The sequence below is a fragment of the Bos indicus genome, chromosome 3 (assembly GCF_029378745.1).
Source record: "Bos indicus isolate NIAB-ARS_2022 breed Sahiwal x Tharparkar chromosome 3, NIAB-ARS_B.indTharparkar_mat_pri_1.0, whole genome shotgun sequence".
NCBI classification, from domain to species: Eukaryota; Metazoa; Chordata; class Mammalia; order Artiodactyla; family Bovidae; genus Bos; species Bos indicus.
The window spans coordinates 21865041-21882518 of record NC_091762.1 but is presented as its reverse complement, the minus strand read 5'-3'; the positions used below and the strand labels follow the sequence as shown (position 1 = coordinate 21882518).

Sequence of the window (17478 nt, the reverse complement as noted above, 5' to 3'; positions counted from 1 at the left end):
ACCTGTCTTTTTTTCAAGTTTGCTGATTCTGTTTTAGAACCATCATTATATTCTATCCTCATCAAATCTTGGCAGGAGAAAGAACCTTAAATCAACTAGATTAATCATCTATTAGATGTATCAGTTCCCACCAAGAAGTTAGCTAAAGCTGTGTTTGAACATCCCTGACAGAAAAACTTCTTCCTAAGCTTTTTATCCCATTTTCAAAAAGCTGCACCTGTTCTTTACTTTGTTAAACTGTAATATTAAACACACACACAGTGTAGAGAATGTGAAAGACTACCACGGAGAGGGGGATAAAATCTATTTGTAGGGCTAGTAGGTGGGTTGGCCCAAGCAGTCATACTAGAATCTATGGATAAATGTCATATTTGCCAGCTCTGGGCTTCTAACACATCTGAAATTATGTGTGTAAAACTTAGCACAGTGCTTGGCATATGATAAGCACTCAATAAATCACTGCCTTTCTCTTCACCATTATTCCTAAAAACTGGCAATTGTAACTTCCCTCTCTCAGTACTGTGGATAGATGATTAGTTGGTATAATTTGTCCCAGCAGCTTCATTTCATTTAAAACAGTTAGGTCTTATTTCATAATCACTTCAGTTTGCTCCTACCAAGTGTTAGTCCTAATTCGTTAAACATTGGAATCCCAATTAACTGTAGAGACAATATACAAAGATAACTCTTAATATAATACCATCTCTGCCTTCAAGACACTTACCATCATTTTTGAGCATCCCCAGTACCAAGATGCAAAGATGAATAGCCTCGAGCACAAACATAATGAAAGGGGACAAATCAGTACAAGGATGTGTTGGGGGGCTGTAGTATAGAAGTAAAGGGGAGAAGGGTCAGGCAAGAAAGGAGGCAAAGAGAAGTGACTCAATCTGTATTTTGGAAGATAGGGATTTACCAGGTGAAAGAGGGAAAGACCCCAGAGGGAAGCAGAGCCTGTTTCTTAGGGGACCCACAAATAGGATATGACTAGAAAACAGCATAAGTCCTGCCAGAATTGACAGGCAGGAGCAAGGACTGGTGGGTCCTTGCTATGCTGTGGTAAGTAGCTTAGCTTATCCTGAGACCATGGAGAAGCAAGATGAGCAGACTTGTGTTTTGGAAAGATCACTCTGAACTGTAGAGAATGAATTGGTGGGGGCAGGACTATCTCAGTTCAGTCACTCAGTCGTGTCTGACTCTGTGATCCCATGGACTGCTGCACACCAGGCCTCCCTGTCCATCACCAACTCCCAGGGTTTACTCAAACTCATGTCCATTGAGTTGGTGATGCCATCCAACCATCTCATCCTCTGTCGTCCCCTTTTCCTTCTGCCTTCAATCTTTCCCAGCATCAGGGTCTTTTCAAATGAGTCAGTTCTTTGCATCAGGTGGCCAAAGTGTTGGAGTGTCAGCTTCGGCATCTGTCCTTCCAATGAATATTCAGGACTTATTGCTTTTAGGATGGACTACGTACAGATTTGTAATAATATATCAGGCAGAATATGAAGAAGACTTGAACTAGGGCACCGGAGGCTGGAGATTAAGACACAGATTTGAGAACATTCAAGGAGGTAGAATCTGGTGGACTTGGCTGCCATTTGAGTGAAAAGAAAGAAAGAGAAGGTGTCAAGAATGTTTCCTGGGTGTCTGGCTAAGAGATAGATGTAATTAATCCGAGGTGTTACCTGCTAGCACAGGTGTGCAGAGTGTCCTGGAAGGTTGCTTACAGAGTTCCACCCATGCCTGGTGGGAAATGACACATGAGTCCAGAAATCGCTCAGTCTAGGGATCATTTTCCTAAACAGAAGATGGGAGGACAAGAGGAGCTGAGGATTTAGAGGCGTTCCGCTTTGTCATTTATTTATTATACTCCTGGATCATCCCCAAGGTTCTTCCCTCAATTTCCCCCTGGGACGTTCCGGAAGCCCGGTTTCCTTCCGAGCCGCCGGAAGGCTCGGAGGGGAAGCGCTGCTGGGCCACCAGAGGGCGCCAGGCGCGCCGCAGCCCGTGATGGCGGCGGCACGGGTGCTGCTACTCCTCTCCGGGCGCCCGGAGTCGGTGAGCTTCGCGCAGAGTGTGTGCGGCCTCCTGGGCGCCGGGTCGGGGCTCGGGCCGTGGCCCACGCACTGCGGCCTGAAGCGGGGACAACTGGTCCTCTCGGACAAGCCTTTCCCAGGCGCGTCGGCCAGGCTTCCGCTCCAGGTGGAGAGAGGGGACGCGATGGGGCGGGTGAAGGACCGAAGGAAGGGACCGGGAGAGGGTGGGAGCTGGAGGCGAGAGGCCTGGGCCGGTCACCTGCCTCGGGCTCCTCCAGTTCCTTGTCTCTTCTGCGATGTTAACCCCAGTGGCTCCCTCCCGCCAGCGACCGCCTTTCTGCCCTTTTGCGGCCCTGGACCAACAGCCCAGGGCTCCGGGGGTTGAGCTGCCCCCGAAAGGTCGAGGTGTGGATCTGGGTGTGGCGGTCATTCTGCAGTCCAGCGACCAGACTGTCTTGTTGACGCGAAGGACAAGCACCCTCAACATTTCGCCCAACCTCTGGGTACCCCCAGGTGAGTGACCTGAGGACAAGGCCCAATGTCCAGGAAAGAAATCTGCCTCTACCCCACAGCTCTTTTCCCAGTTTCAATGACAGAAGTAGGCCCAGAAGTGTGGTAGGTCCCAGAATCACAAGGGGCTACAACTGCATCTGTGTCCACTGGAGGAGGGGGCAAGCGTGAATAGTGAGTGGGGGTCCCTGGACAGGAACACTACCTTTCACCGACTGGTCCCACTGTTGTTGCAGGTGGGCATGTGGAACCTGATGAAGAGGTAACCAATCAACTGAGCCAGACCGCACCCTCTGCTGAAGGAGAGACCCTGTCTGGGACCACATGGGGTGTGGGCTGGAGGAAGGGCAAACACAGGACTTGTAGGAGCCAGGCATTGGCCTCTCTGACCTCCTATCCTCTCACCCCCAGCTGCTGGATGGGGGGCTTCGAGAGCTTTGGGAGGAGAGTGGACTCCAGCTGCCCCAGGGCCAGTTCTCCTGGGTCCCTCTGGGGTTATGGGAGGTGAGACAGGGGCCTGGGAGAGGTTCCTTCCTATCTAACCAAGAGCACTTAATAACTACTAACCCACCAAAGCCCACAGAACAGCCCTACTTGCCTTGACCACAGGGAAACTGATGGAGTGTGGGTGGTTTGGAGTCCCCAATCCCATGACTCTTACCCATGTCCCTCCTACACCATTTCTACTCTCCACTCCCTCAGCTGCATTTCCAAAGTCTCAAAAAGGGACAGGAAGTTCTCTTTTTTTTTTCTTCTTAGTCTGCCTACCCCCCTAAGCTGAGCTGGGGTCTCCCCAAATACCATCACATCGTTCTCTACCTACTTGTCATCTCCCAGGAGTCACAGCAGCAGCTCCAGGTAGGGCTGGCAGTAGACAAAGGAAATGGGGCTGAGGAGGCCCAGAAAGACTGGTTCCAAGGATGACTAAGGTGCGGGGAAAGTCAGAGATAACACGAAATACAATAGCCTCTCCTTTGTCCCTGCTCCAAGTCTCTCCATTCCACCTGTGGGTAGGCTGTGATCAAGAACAGGTCTTCTGAGAGAGGCCATGACTAAAGCATCAACATGTCTGGCCCCAGGCCCGGATTCAACCAAATGCAGGAGAGGTGAGTGCCTTCATGTGGCTGGGACCAGACATAGCAGCTGCAGTGGCTGCCACAGAGGATGGGACAGAGACCCCCAAACATCTTCCCCAGGACCTACCATCTTCTGTACCGTAAGTAGGAACTTCTCCCTGTCCCTCCAACACATAGACATTGAGAAGTTTACCTTCTGTCTCCTCAGGGGAAGACATGTGTTGTGGGGGAGATTTAGGGACGGAGTTGGTCAACTGATAATGAAGAGAGCACATAGATCAAAGACAGTGCCTATTATACTCCCAAGAATTCCTGTCTAATAGGCTACCTGGGTTTCGGTCCCACACTCTCATTGGGGCAAGTCATTTTACCCTCCTTTCTGTAAAATGAGGTTAACCCCCCCGACCCACCCCTCTCCTGTGGTGGTTCGGAGGATCATATGACCTAATGGATATGGAAGTGGGGCTAAGCCACAAGGCACAGCCCAGACAGGAGCTGTCGTTCTGCAGTGCAGTGGAACTAAAAGAGAATGGAGGAGCCCAGCCTCTGGCCTTGCCCACATCCACCCTGCTGCGGACAACCCCGGGCACGGCAGACAGCAGAGAGAGGGTCAGCACTGGCACCAAGTTTGCCCTCATGCTTTGGCTGCAACATCTGGGCAGGTAAGGATGCGGAAGGACATAAGGGCTCCACGGTGTTGGGCTGAAGGGGCAAAGAAAGGAAGAAAGAACAACTGCCCTGGCAAGTCCTCAGTGTAACACCTGGAGCTCACTTGGACCCAGGGCCAGCAAGGGATAGCAGAGCGTGGACCTCCCTCCCCACCTCCCCACACCAGGGATCTGGAAAGCCGAGTGCTTAATCACCTCCCCAGCCCACCTCCGTGACACTCACAGAACATTCACAACCTTTATTATGGGTAAGAACTTTGCTACAACTGTGAAAATAAAAAGTAAAATTACAACATAGATCCTGGGCCCCAGAGGAGCCTGAAAAGGGAGACAGGCGAGAGCACAAGGATGCTCCCACCTCCCAGGAAAGGTGCAGAATGAGCCAGACCTAACCCCAGGGCCACCAGCCTTTAGAAGCTCAGGCCCCAGGCTGGTCAGCGTAAGCAACGTTGTGAACTTAAATATATAAATAGAGACCCAGGCAGTCAGCCAGGCCCTTCTCCCAAACGCCTGGGGATCCGGGCTAAGGCCTTATCTCCTCCTTAGTCATACTGGGCAGTAGGAGGCAAGGAAGGTCATCTTTGGAATATTTTGGTTTTTCTTGTTTACGCACAAAAGATCTGCAACCCAAAATAGAATTCTCCGTCCATGTGTCTGCCTATCTCAGTTACTCCACCTGTCTGTTTGGCCAAAGAAAACGGAATGGACACGAAGAGATGATGGATGCAGGGGAGGAGCAGAGCCGGCTGTGGGGGCTGGGAAGAGAGGGTATCTGGGGGACACGAGAAAAGCCCCTTCCCCACAAGGCCCTAGACAGTCAAGGCTGAGGACTCAGCCCTTTCCCCAACTCACATCCCATCCCATCTGCCTCCCACTGCCTAGATTAACAGACCCAAAGGAATGTGCTGGATGTCAAAGAACATTTCCAAAAGCAGACCCCAAATGTCCTGAAAAAGAGGTTAAATATTAACCCTTTGGGTGCTAGCCTCGTCAGGCAGAGATAAGGCCAAAAAACCGGCGTCCACGAAGGTATTTCTGGCCATTGACCAAAGCTCCCCTGCCTCCGCCCCAAGGGGTCAGAGTGGCCAGGAGTCTAGACTCCACAGCATACTTGTTCAGTGTTGGGAGACTCAGTCCAGGGAAATGATGTCTGACCGACAGCCAGTCAAAGAGGGACCTGAGGGCAGGGGTCCTCCATGGCCCTCCCTTAAGGTGCCTCCAGGGGCCACAATGCTACTGACACGGCCAGGAGGGGGTGCCGGCGTGGCGCTGCGGTGAGAGCTCCCCAACGTGGGGGTGAGCGGGCCCAGGAAGTGGGAAGGGGTCCCTCGGTACTGGAAGAAGTGGCCCAGGGCATCCTGTTCATCTAGTGAGGTGATGACGGAGGGACCATAGTGCTGGGAGGAAGCAAGAGTGTGGTGTAAGATTTTATCTGGACCTTCCTTACCCGCCTCCCAGTCACCCATCTCACAAATACCATATGGGATAAATCAACCCCTCAGAATCCCGAAGAGTTCTCTGAGAAGCAGGAGAGCTCTCCTCTGACTCCTTCCCCCACACCCCAGCCCTCTTCCCTGCCCTGAGACAGCCCCACCAGCTCAGCCCTGTGGGCGTCTGAAATGTGTGGAATGTCCGGCTAGGGCAGCCACGGCGCTCAAGTGCACGTGGGTTGGGGGCAGGGTGGGGGGTGAGCAGACAAGAGCAGAACTACACCAAAAACTAGAGACAAACAGTAACGGGACAGAGGAAGACTCCAGTGAGAATCTGAGGAAGTCCCAGGCGGGGCCTCCGAGGGAAATAAACTGCCCGTACCACCCCGCCCTTCATGAAGAAGCCGACTTAGGTCTCGGGAAAATGAGGGGCCCCATCAGTGCCTAGAGAGGAAGCTTCAGAGATATGAGGTGGAGAAGGGACCACTTACCTGACTCTCAGTCTGAAGAAAAGAAAATAAATCTAAACCTGGTAGGAAAAGAAAAATTAAAATCAACCTCCTATTGAAACACTTCATCACACACACACACACACACAAACTCAAGGAAGTTCCCTGGATTGTAGCCCTTTGCAAAATAGCCAAAAAGCTCTGAAGAGGAGCAAGGGTTCTGAACTGGTTTCGGGGAGGACGTGGCAGGCCAGGGCCCCATGCTGTGATCCGTGTCATACCTTGGATATCAGCCCCGAGGGGGAAGGCGGGCGGGTACTCATGTAGTGGGAGACTGGATAGGAAATCCCCGCCCAGCGTGCCCATAGCAGGGCTCCGCAGCACCGAAGATGGCTGGTGACCAGATGTCAGGACTCTGTGGGGGAAGAGATGGAATCACAGGTGCCCTCACCCAGTTCAGCATCCCAAGTCCCCTCTCTGCCCCAGGGTCTGCCCATTCCTGATTTTTCCCTCTGTGCCCTGTGCTATAGATTCAGCCTGTTTCTTCATACCCTTTGCTTCCAGGAAGAGCCGGGATGGCAGCTGACGTGACAGGACAGTGCTTCTTCGTCGGGGGCAGGTCCTCCTCATCTGATGAGCTTTCTACTGTCAAGTCAATAACTTCAACCTTCTTCTTACTCTCCGATGGATTGCCCTCTTGGACTGGGCTATACTGGAGGCCTGTGGGTGGTAAGAAGACTGTGTCTCAGAGAAGAAGCCACACAAGACTTAGCTCAACTGGGGGACAAGGGGTCACTCACCATCCAGCCCATACCCTGGCGGGGGGCAAACCTCAGATGCCTCCTTCTTGGGTTTCATTGGGCACCAGGATCCATCTTCCATGAACTGGATCTCATCACAATCCGAGCAGGAATTAAGAATCTCCATGAATAAACTGGGGGAGAGGAAAGATGGGAATTCACATGGCTGGGAGGTGGCTGGAACAGTGGCCACGGAGTTCTGGGACTCACCTTCCTGAACCTGTTTCCTCATCTGTAAATTAGGGCTGTTATCCACCCTCCTGGCCTCTCTGGGTTGTTGGAATCAAAGCAACGTGAATAAAGAAAGTGAAAGTGAAGTTGCTCAGTCGTGTCTTGACTCTTTGTGACCCCATGGACTATACAGTCCATGGAATTCTCCAGGCCAGAATACTGGAGTGGGTAACCTTTCCCTTCTCCAGGGGATCTTCCCAACCCAGGGATTAAACCCAGGTCTCCCACATTGCAGGTGGATTCTTTACCAGCTAAGCCACAAGGGAAGGCCAAAAATACTGGAGTGGGTAGCCTATCCCTTCTCCAGGGGATCTTCCCGACTCAGGAATCAAACCAGGGCCTCCTGCATTACAGGTGGATTCTTTACCAACTGAGCTATGAGGGAAGCCCAAGGTGTATAAAAGAGCTGTGAAAACTTTAAATGCTAAGTTTTAAAATAAACACATGCTAAAAAATCTGTTTCGTGTGGTACTAGGAATAAGACAGAAGCAGCAGAGGTACAGAACACTATGAAAGTGTCAGTCGCTCAGTCATGTCCCACTCTCTGTGACCCCGTGGACTGTAGCCTGCCAGGCTCCTCTGTCCATGGGATTTCCCAGACAAGAATACTGGGGTGGGTAGCCATTCCCTTCTCCAGGGGATCTCCTCGACCAGGGATTGAACCCAGGTGTCCTGCACTACAGGCAGATTCTTTACCACTAAGCCACCAAGAAAGCCCTCTATACAGAACTCTATAAACCACCTCAAAAAAGGCACTGGGAACAAGAACCGTAACAGAGGATCTGGAAGAGAGTTAAGACTCGCTAGATCAGCACATCCAGGCCCTCGGAAGAACCTGACTGCTATGTACAGTAAGAGGTCAGGTAATTGTTCTATATAACAGTTCGTATCACTTACCCTAACTTTGAGCAAGATACTGCATCTTTCTAGGCTTCAGCTTCCCTCCCCTATAATGACAGTACCCATCTCACAGGGTTATCGGCATCTCACAGGCTTCAGTGAGATAAGGCATGCAAAGTTCTCAGCACAATGTGTAGTGAGTCCTCAATGTGGGAAGATAGATAATATTTCTATAAAATAGACAGGTAAGCAGGTTCAAGGGAGGGGAAGTAAGTTATTGATATGGATTTATATATACGGGGGGCAGTCCTAGCAGATATCCTCAGTAAAAGGAAGCAGAATGCAGAATGGTCCTACCCATCAATGATAAGAGATTCATAGGGAGCTTTCTTGTCACACACAGGACATGTCCACGTTGGTTTCTTCTCATTCATCTGTAGATAAAGGGCAGCATCGAAGCTCTGCAGGTGGGCGCAGGTGAGGGCGCGACAAGGGACAGTCAAGCGCATCTTCCCCAGCTGAGGAAAGACAAGTTCTCTGGTCAGAGTCCCCATGTCCCAGAAAGCTTTATGCCTACCGCCCTACGAACCCTCATCTGCGTCCAGAAGTTCATGCCACCCCTCCTGCCCCTTCTCCTCTCCCTGGTACCCACCGGGCACATGAGTGACACCCGGAGACTCGTAGTAGCCACCTCACTGTCCGGGTCAGCGGTCAACTTCTCCTTGACTGAAACAAGAGTGGGGCCAGAGCCACAGGGTCAGCAAGGCTGGAGAGAGCCCCGGGAGATGCTGAAGCCAGAAGCAGATGGCCCTGACTGAGAGGCAGCTGGGGAGAGAGGCTTTGGGGGCCTATGAGATAGCATATGGGGGTGGCCTGGGACCTGCATTATGAAGGCTAAGTGGGGGAAGGGGATCTGCCAGTCCCTAAAGATGCTTAATCTTCAGCATCTTTGGCAGAGACGACCTAGAGGGAATTGAAGCATTGCCAAGACGGTTGGAGTAGACGATACTTAAGACTCTTTCTAGGGACTTCCCTGGTGGTCAGTGGTTAATACTTCATTTTTCCACTGCAAGGGGCACAGGTTCAAGCCCTGGTCAGGGAACTAAACATGCATGCCATAAATAAATTAAAATTTTAAGTTTAAAAAAGACTCTTTCTAGTCTGGAGAACCCATATTCTAACAGTTAAGGTCTGTGAGGTACAAAGCAGATGTAGAACTGGGAATGCAAGAGTGTCACTCAAGCCTGGAGTGGCCCCACTTTTCAACCACAAAGACTGGTAAGAGGGGTACCACAAGGGTTTTAGGATTCATGTAAAAGGTAACAAGGTAAGTTGTCACAAGAAGGGTATAAGTTTAACTATAAAGGCCAGAGGGCCAGGAAAAACTGGATCTGGGTCGAGGGAAGAGGGGCAAGATGTTACTCACTCAGTGCCCGGGAGTGGTCTGGGTTCCGGATGCCCTTTGCTCTGAGTTTTTGTAGCAGGGTCCCTGCCGTCAGCTGCCTCACCAGGTACACGGACAAGGAGTAATTCTACTTGGAGGTGGGGGAAACAATTAGCCTCTGCATTGTACACCTCCACTACCACCATCTCCACTTTGTCACACAAGGGCCAGAGACAGCAAGTTAAGGGAGAGAGACCCACAAAGAGATGGATATTTCCCCAGCCCAAGACACTTGATGGTTCCCTCTCATTCCCTGCAGGCTTCTCCAGGCTCCCTGTCTCAACCATGCTCACCCGTCCAAACTCAGACGACCAGTTGACCACGATGGTGTTGGGAACAGTGGCCGAGAGACGAGCCAGGGGTGTGATGTTGATGGGGCGGCTGGGTCTCTTGGGCTCAGCCCCGTTCTTGGTAGGGGGAAGGTAACCCTGGAGGAGGGAGGGGCGGACTGGTCAACACATCTTGTCTTAGGTTACTCACTTTCTGGAGAAAAGGTCAGCTCATTCTCTGACCAAGGAGATGGGGGCCCATTCAGTGACTCAAAAAACTGGGGCACTAGCTAGGGTCGGGAGTGAGGTTCATTCCTGGGGGAAAAGGAGAGCTTATTCACTGACCAAAGATAAAGGAACCTGCTCACTGCCTTCTTAAAAAGGAAGAGTAGGGATACCCAATTTCTTCTAACCCTCAACTCTAGGATCATCACTTCTGAGAATCTTCTCTGAGTCTTTGGGTTGAACTAATATCCCTCCTGATGCTGGGAAAGATTGAAGGCAAAAGGAGAAAAGGGCAGCAGAGGATGAGACGGTTGGATGGCAACACTGACTCAATGGACATGACCTTGGGTGAACTCCGGGAGATGGTGAAGGACACAGAGGACTGCCATGCTGCAGTCCATGGGATCGCAGAGTTGGACACAACTTAGCGACTGAACAACAACAACGTCCCTCCTCTGGGTTCTAAGAGAACCTTTGTTCAGCCCTATCGTAGTTCTCGCCAGACTATATCGATTCAGGCAGTAAACTGAGCACCTACTATGTGTCAGGCACTGTGCTAGGCACATCTCTTTCATAACAGATGTGTAGCTAACATTGAAGAACTCAAACAAGGAGAGGGCGACTGTCAGAAGAAGAAGAGCATTTACCGGCAGGGGGCACAGTTTCCCATTGACCTTGACAAAGAGGTTGGGGGGGAAGTAATCTTCCTGGGGGCAGCTGGTCTCACAGAGACAGAACCTGGTAACAGATAAGAGAAGATGAAAGTATGGGAGGCAGTTTCTGGAACAAAATCTGACAAAGAGAGGTAGGCAATCTCAGAAAATCAATCAAGGGTATCTGTAGCCTTTAGCTTCCAAACAAGAACTCCAGGCGGGTGTGACGGAGCAGGGGTATCTCCTAATAAAGAGCGCGCATACCCTCACTTCGTTCCCACCCTCAGTGGGAGACCTGCTGGGAGACAGCATCAACTCACCTTAACTGCACCTGTATGGTATAATCGCATTTGGCTCCTGGCAGAACCTCTCTGAAACAGGGAGGGAGAAGGAGAGATGTCAGTGTGTGGCCCCTGGCGGGTAGCACAGGGGTGAACAGAGAAACAGAGAGTTAGATGTCCAGGGGATAGAGACGAGACATACAAGAGAATGAGGGACAGAGCAGGTGCAGGAGGATGGTGAGAAGGGGGCAAAAAAGAAAAGAAGAAAGTCAGAGAGCAGAGTCTCAGGGTAACCACCCAAGGATGAGGCAGGGGGACTCAAAGAGACATACCTGGAAGTAAGAATCTGCTGCACTTGCTGGGGGGTGAGGGCAAAGGTGAAGTGCGCTTCCTCGAACCGCTGGCTAGAAGTGGATGCTGAGGACACAAAGGGGCAGTTATTCCCAAGCCCATGCCCACGTGGCCACAGAAGTGGCCCCTATTCCAGTGTGCTGAGCGCACAGGACAAAAGCCTAAGAAAGGCTTGAGGAAGAGGCAGGGAGGCCAGGAAGACCCAGGGACCATAAAGATCCATACCTAGGGTGGTAGGCCGGATGAGCTCCCCGTAGATTTCATAGAAGGGCAATGGTTTCATGGTAACGTCAGGGTGCACAGGCTGGGGTAGAGGAGGGTGCATGTCCACTTCACGCTTGGGGCCCAGCAGGGTGCCAGGGGCCAAGAGGGCCGGGGGGATGGGAGCCAGAGGACCAGGAGAGCCTACAGGAGGGGTTCCAGGGGGCAAGGAGAGCAGAGAAAGATCAGAGGGCCCCAGGGTCTTGCGGGGAAAGCGTCGGCGGTAAAGCTCTTTGATCTTCATCTGGACGCTGGGGGCACAGCTAGACTTGAGGAGGTGTAGGGCCTTGGCCAGGAGCTCGTGCTTCCGTCCACTCTTGTTCCGGCCAGCAAAGCCGAGGAGCACCTGGAGCTCAGACACCCGGAAACTCATCACCATGTGCTGTGGAGATCAGAGAAGCTTGAGGATCCTATCTTGCACAGACCTGTCCTGCCAAAGACACTGGGGCTGAGCTTTTAGGTGGGCAATGCGCTTTCCCTCCAGCACTGATCTGAAAGATGCTTTGCAGCCAGTGGATTACTGCCAAACTGCCTACCTAGCCAAAAGGACATCTAAGTCCCATTCTAGCAACCCTGAGGTCACCTCTCCACTATCCCCCAGGCTTGAGCAATCCTGTCTCCCCATCCCGTCAGTTGACCAGGTGGGGGCAGGGTGCATGCCACCCTACAGCACAACTCTGAGTCCACTACAGCCTACCACCACCCTGCCTTGAGCCTGGACCCTCCTTTAAGCCGCTTATCTCCTCTCTTGCTCTTTCTCAGACTCTCAGACCCATCCTAGCCTCCTGAAAGGGAACAGGAGACAGGGAGGAGGGGGAGAAGAGGATTCAGGCCACACAGCCCCACAGGGAAGAAAGGGGCCAGGTGGCTGGAGGATTGTGCCTCAAAATCAACTCCTCTCCACACCTTAATCTACCTCAGCTATTTTCCCCAAGCTTTTGTGGCCAGGTCAGGGTTCAATGCTCATAACTTCCCAAACCTTTTCTTGGTGTTATTTACATAACCACTCACCCCTCAGTCCTATTTTTTCTGGGAGAGAAACAGGACCAAAACTTGGGGTGAGGGGTTAACAGTGAATTGTGGAGTCCAGGTATCCTTCCTGTTTACCTGTTTACTCCATCTGCCAGGAACTAATAACCTGCTTCTCTCCTACCCAGAGAAAGTAAGTGATTCTTCCCTTCCTCCACAGGGGTGGAAGAAACAAGGGGAAAGCTCTAAAGAGAGCCCCTGGAAGAATGGAGAGAAGGTGATCAGCCCCTGAGCCAGACTGCAGAACTGCACACTCTCCTAGGAAGCTGGAACCAGTGACTAGACCTCAGACCTTCCCATGACTCTGCTTCCATTTCAAAAGGCAGAATAAAGCCAGGAAGCAAGGGGGTGAACCCCATGGTTTTTAAAGATTCTGCAAGATGGTTATTTATCCTCAAGATTCTGGTAGTGGTAAGCTCTCCGCTTAGAGGACTCACTTCTGTGAATCTCCAGGAGACCCTGCCACAGGCCGATCTTACTAATCATCTGCAACTCTTATGGAGGCATTATGGCTTTGGGCCCCTTTTGAGGAATATGATTAAAAACTTGCTCCTCTACCTTTATCCTCATCCTTATCTCCTCGGTCCTGTCTTTATTTTTCCATTAGCTTTGTCAAGAAATTCTTCTTTTCAATCCCATAGTCTCACACTTTCTCTCTGCCCAGAGATACCGATTCACTAAGGCAGGACCTTCCTCTCAGCCTCCAGGATGCTTCTGCCCCACCCCTTCGATCTATCCCCGTACAGCCCCGCCCCCTAGATCTCAGCCACCTACTGGTACTTCCCAAGGCTCAGATCCCAACAGCAGCCCCAAAGTCTCTATCCTCTCAGCGCCTTTCCCCCAGGAGCCTCCCGGTAATCGGCCCCCCAGCCCCATTCCCATCATCTGCCCCCTACTGTCACCTCTCTAGGCCTCGATCGACTCGTCCGCTTTGCCTCTACAGCAGCTTTTCCTCCCCGCCCTACCCCTACATCTGCCCCTACTACCAAATTCGACTTCTACCCCGCGTCCCCGCCCCCTGAGCCTCGGCCCCCAACAGCTGCAATTCCCCTCGGCCCCACCCCTACATCTGCCCCGCGGCCCCGCCCCCGGAGCCCCGCGCAGCCCCTTTCTCGCCCACAGCCACTTCTCACCACCCCCAGCAGCCAGTCCCCACCACGTCTCCGGCCGCCACCCAAGCCCTCAGCACCCAGTCTCGGTCGCTTCCCAGACTCGGCGTACAGCCGGGCTCAGTCCAGATGGGGATGGGGGAGGGGGCCGGTACCTTTAATTCGCCCAGCTCCGCCATCTTGAGACATCGCAGGCGCCCGAGCCCGAGCCGAAGCTCAGGCCCAGGGACCGGCGCACAACTCTCCACCCCGGCGCCGGCCGCAAATGCCGCCTGCTCCGCCCCGTCCGGCCCCCTACACCTCCCCTTCCCAGCCCCGCCCGCCGTGTTTCGGACGAACCCCAGCCTCAGCCCCTCCCTCCACAGCCGGACCCAGCCGCTGCACGTCTTTGGCCGCGGTGCCAGACCCGTAGACCCGGAGGGAGTGTGCCGCCCGAAGGATCGCGGGGTCCCCGGTGGCATGCGAGAGGAGGTGAACCCGAAGTACCTGGGGGAGGGGGGCCTTGCCACGCCGGAGTCGGGAAGGGATGAGCTTTGAGAAAGCCAAAGATACTTGGGATATGGAGGGAAAAGTCTCGAGAAGGGCTTAATCTCAGACAAATGGGGGAGGGGGGAGCAAAGTTGGAGCAAACCCCCTCATCTCCCTATCTACAAGTTTAACCAGCCAAATTCAAGAGTTCCACCAACTCGGGAAATGGGTGAGACCTGATCCATTTTAGGGACGCATGAGAGTCGTGAATTGTTTATTTCAAGACGGCTATTCTCAATTCTTCACCCCCTCCCCCCCACCGGTTACATTGTATCTCATGGTCCCGCGGTAGGGCTCAAATTCGCCAGCAAAAAGTTTCGTGCGGAGAGTGGGACTTACCGGCACAGTTGCAAGGAGCGGGGAGGGGGCTCGGGACGCTCAGAGGGGGAGCTGAGGAGATGGGGGGGGAAGGGGCCCGGCGCTGCTCCCAAGGTCTGCACGGCTGGAGGTCGGTCCGGCAGCTGGACGTTGCAGCCGCAGCTCCGCCCGGGCGGGAGCTCAGCCCGGCCCAGCGCTGGGACTTGGGGCCGCCCTCTCCTGGATGAGCCCGCCAGGACAGCGGAGAAGTGGAGAGGGGCGGAGTCTGAGACGGGAGAGGGCGGGACTCTGAGCCTGCGGAGGAGAGATTAACTCCTCTAGGGAGTGGATGGGAGAAAGCAATGGCACCCCACTCCAGTACTCTTGCCTAGAAAATCCCATGGATGGAGGAGCCTGGTGGGCTGCGGTCCATGGGGTCGATAAGAGTCGGACACGACTGAGCGACTTCACTTTCACTTTCCACTTTCATGCATTGGAGGAGGAAATGGCAACCCACTCCAGTATTCTTACCTGGAGAATCCCAGGGACGGGGGAGCCTGGTGGGCTGCCGTCTACGGGGTCGCACAGAGTCGGACACGACTGAAGCGACTTAGCAGCAGCAGCAGCAGCAGGGAGTGGATGGGAGAGACGTTCTTGGATTTCACCATTCTCACTACTGTTCTGACTCCCTACAAGCAAACCCTTATATGCGTTTTGAGTGGAAGTATGCTGCAAATAAGGACGGTGTGGACCAGAAATCCGATCGCTAAAAGAGGTAGCTACTTACAGTGAGTCTCTCCCTACGGGAAAGAAAACATGAGCTGCTAAAATCCGAAGTGTACCTAAAGCCTACCTGCTCCACCTGTGGCCCCCTACTCCCTACCGCAAATACACAGACTGTCACCAGAGACTTAAGAGCTTTAATGTAGTTGAAGGTGAATGGAGGGGAGCTTTTCTCGCCGAGAAAAGGCACTTTTTCTGCCACTGTCTGAACTGCCTACTCTCCTTCCTCCAAAGCCATAGACCTTTTCAACTAAGCTAATCACTCGCAGACAGTTCCCTTGAAAATACCAACTTGAGAGCAGTTTACCCAAACTAGGTATTGGAAAAATACACAGCATTTTGTACTTAGTTGGTTGGGACCTAAGTGATAATGTCATTTGTTCAATAAATATTTGATTACTGTTCAAAGATTGTTAGGTGATGAGGACATAAAATCCTTGTAGAAGTTTCCAGTCTAGCAGCAGCCAGATGGTTAAACCAATAATTGGCATACAGAAAGAGTACTTTAGTAAATAATATGAATAATCCTCTCGTTTTGCTTACTTTCAATATAACCCTTCCCATGAGACCCAAAACTGTAAGATTGAAGGTGCCAGCCTACCAACACCCCCAGGTACCTGCTGAGCTGGACCATGCCCAACTACTATGTGGGTTTTGTCCCTAGGGAGGATGTCTACCCTCTCCTGACATTCAGGTTCTTTCCTTGCTGCTCTGCTGCCAGCAGTAGTGGAAACTCAAGCTCAAATATTTGGTTCTAAATCCCAGCTGCTCCCTCCAACACTTGAGTCTTCATCAGGCCCTGAGCTCATTTTTTTGTTAAGTCCTCTATACCAAAGGAGGAGAAGAGGACAACAGAGGATGAGATGGTTGGATGGCATCACTGACTCAATAGACATGAGTTTGAGCAAGCACCAGGAGATGGTGCAGGACATAGAAACCTGGCCTGCTGTAGTCCATGGGGTCGCAAAGAGTTGGACAGGACTGAGTAACTGAACAGCAACAAATCAAAAGTTACTATGGACTAGTTTATACCTTCTAGAATTTTCAGTGGTTTCAGGGGAAGGAGAATAGGAAAGATTTAAAAAGAGAGAGAGAGATGGGGAAAGTCTTTGGAAGTAATGGGTATGTTCATCATCTTGGTGTGATGGTTTTATGGGTGTATGTGCTGTGCTTAGTCACTCAGTTGTGTCTGACCCTTTACGACCCCATGGAGTATAGCCCACCAGGCTCCTCTGTCTATGGGGATTCTCTAGGCAAGAATGCTGGAGTGGGTTGCCATGCCCTCCAGGGGATCTTCCCAACCCAGGGATCAAACCCAGGTCTCCCAAATTGCAGGTAGATTCTTTACTGTCTGAGCCACCAGGGAAGCCCAAGAATACTGGAGTGGGTAGCCTATCCCTTCTCCAGGGCATCCTCCTGACCCAGGAGTCAAACTGGGGTCTCCAGCGTTGCAGGCGAATTCATTACTGGCTGAGCTACCAGGGAAGCCCCTTATGGGTAGATAAATATGTCCAAATTGATCAAACTGTACACTTTCCATGCAGCTTATTGTATGCCAGTTATACCTCAATAAAGCTGTAAAAATATAAAGGAAAAAACTCAACCTCACCTTGATTGCTAGTAATTTAATAAAGGAGGGATCTCCTATAATAGTTAATTTGAATCCCCAAGAAAAAGAGGAAACGCTCTTCCAAGGAGGAGCTGCTCAGCACTTGAAGAGGTTGCTGGTAGTGTTGCAGGGAGAAGTCAATTCTGACTCCATGTTGGAACTGTTTCCTTGACTTGCTTTCCGTTGTTTTTGTTATTATAATCATACATAAAGTCCAACTTCAGAGAATTCTGCCCCTCTGCCTCACTGTTAAGTGAAAGTGCCTTTGTTCATAACCTTGTCCACCTGTAGATTGCAGAAGAAAGAAATTAACACATCCCCTTGCCTGAGGCTTGCCATTCTAGGAGATATTTGCAAAATTAATGGCCTTTTTTTTTTTTTTTACTTTGTTTCCTCACCTACCACTGCCCCCCCATCTCTGATCCATAAAAGAACCTGGTATCCACACCCAGAACAAGATGGTTATTTTGAGATGTTGCCATCTTCTGGATCAACCAGCTTTCCAAATAAAATTCCTTGCCTCAACATCTTGTCTCTCAGAGTCCTTGGCCTGTCATGTGGCAAGCAGAGTGAACTTGGACTCTGTAACAGTAGCAAGA

At 51.8% G+C, this 17478-nt stretch overlaps 2 protein-coding genes across 4 annotated transcripts; one reads left to right on the top strand and one right to left on the bottom strand.

Annotated features, from left to right (window-relative positions):
• Positions 1-162: 162 nt before the first annotated feature.
• Positions 163-7286, top strand: NUDT17 (nudix hydrolase 17). Of its 2 annotated transcripts, XM_019956671.2 has the most exons (8): positions 163-2202; positions 2363-2549; positions 2783-2808; positions 2958-3050; positions 3306-3404; positions 3626-3762; positions 4132-4284; positions 6734-7286. In XM_019956671.2, the coding sequence occupies exons 1-8, from the start codon at positions 2011-2013 to the stop codon at positions 6753-6755; spliced, it is 909 nt and encodes a 302-aa protein (XP_019812230.2). In that variant the 5' UTR covers positions 163-2010; the 3' UTR covers positions 6756-7286. The 2 variants fall into 2 exon arrangements, with proteins under 2 accessions (XP_019812230.2, XP_070641886.1); XM_070785785.1 differs by lacking the exon at positions 3306-3404.
• Positions 4515-14725, bottom strand: PIAS3 (protein inhibitor of activated STAT 3). 2 transcript variants are annotated; one of them, XM_019956667.2, is made up of 14 exons: positions 14530-14725; positions 11489-11906; positions 11245-11329; positions 10952-11002; positions 10626-10716; positions 9778-9912; positions 9467-9572; positions 8693-8766; positions 8398-8558; positions 6970-7103; positions 6721-6889; positions 6451-6584; positions 6212-6249; positions 4515-5687 (listed from the first exon to the last, which is right to left on the bottom strand). In XM_019956667.2, exons 2-14 carry the CDS (start codon positions 11901-11903, stop codon positions 5421-5423), a joined length of 1860 nt encoding a protein of 619 aa, XP_019812226.1. In that variant the 5' UTR covers positions 11904-11906; positions 14530-14725; the 3' UTR covers positions 4515-5420. The 2 variants fall into 2 exon arrangements, with proteins under 2 accessions (XP_019812226.1, XP_019812225.1); XM_019956666.2 differs by lacking the exon at positions 14530-14725 and adding an exon at positions 13818-13927.
• Positions 14726-17478: the final 2753 nt, after the last annotated feature.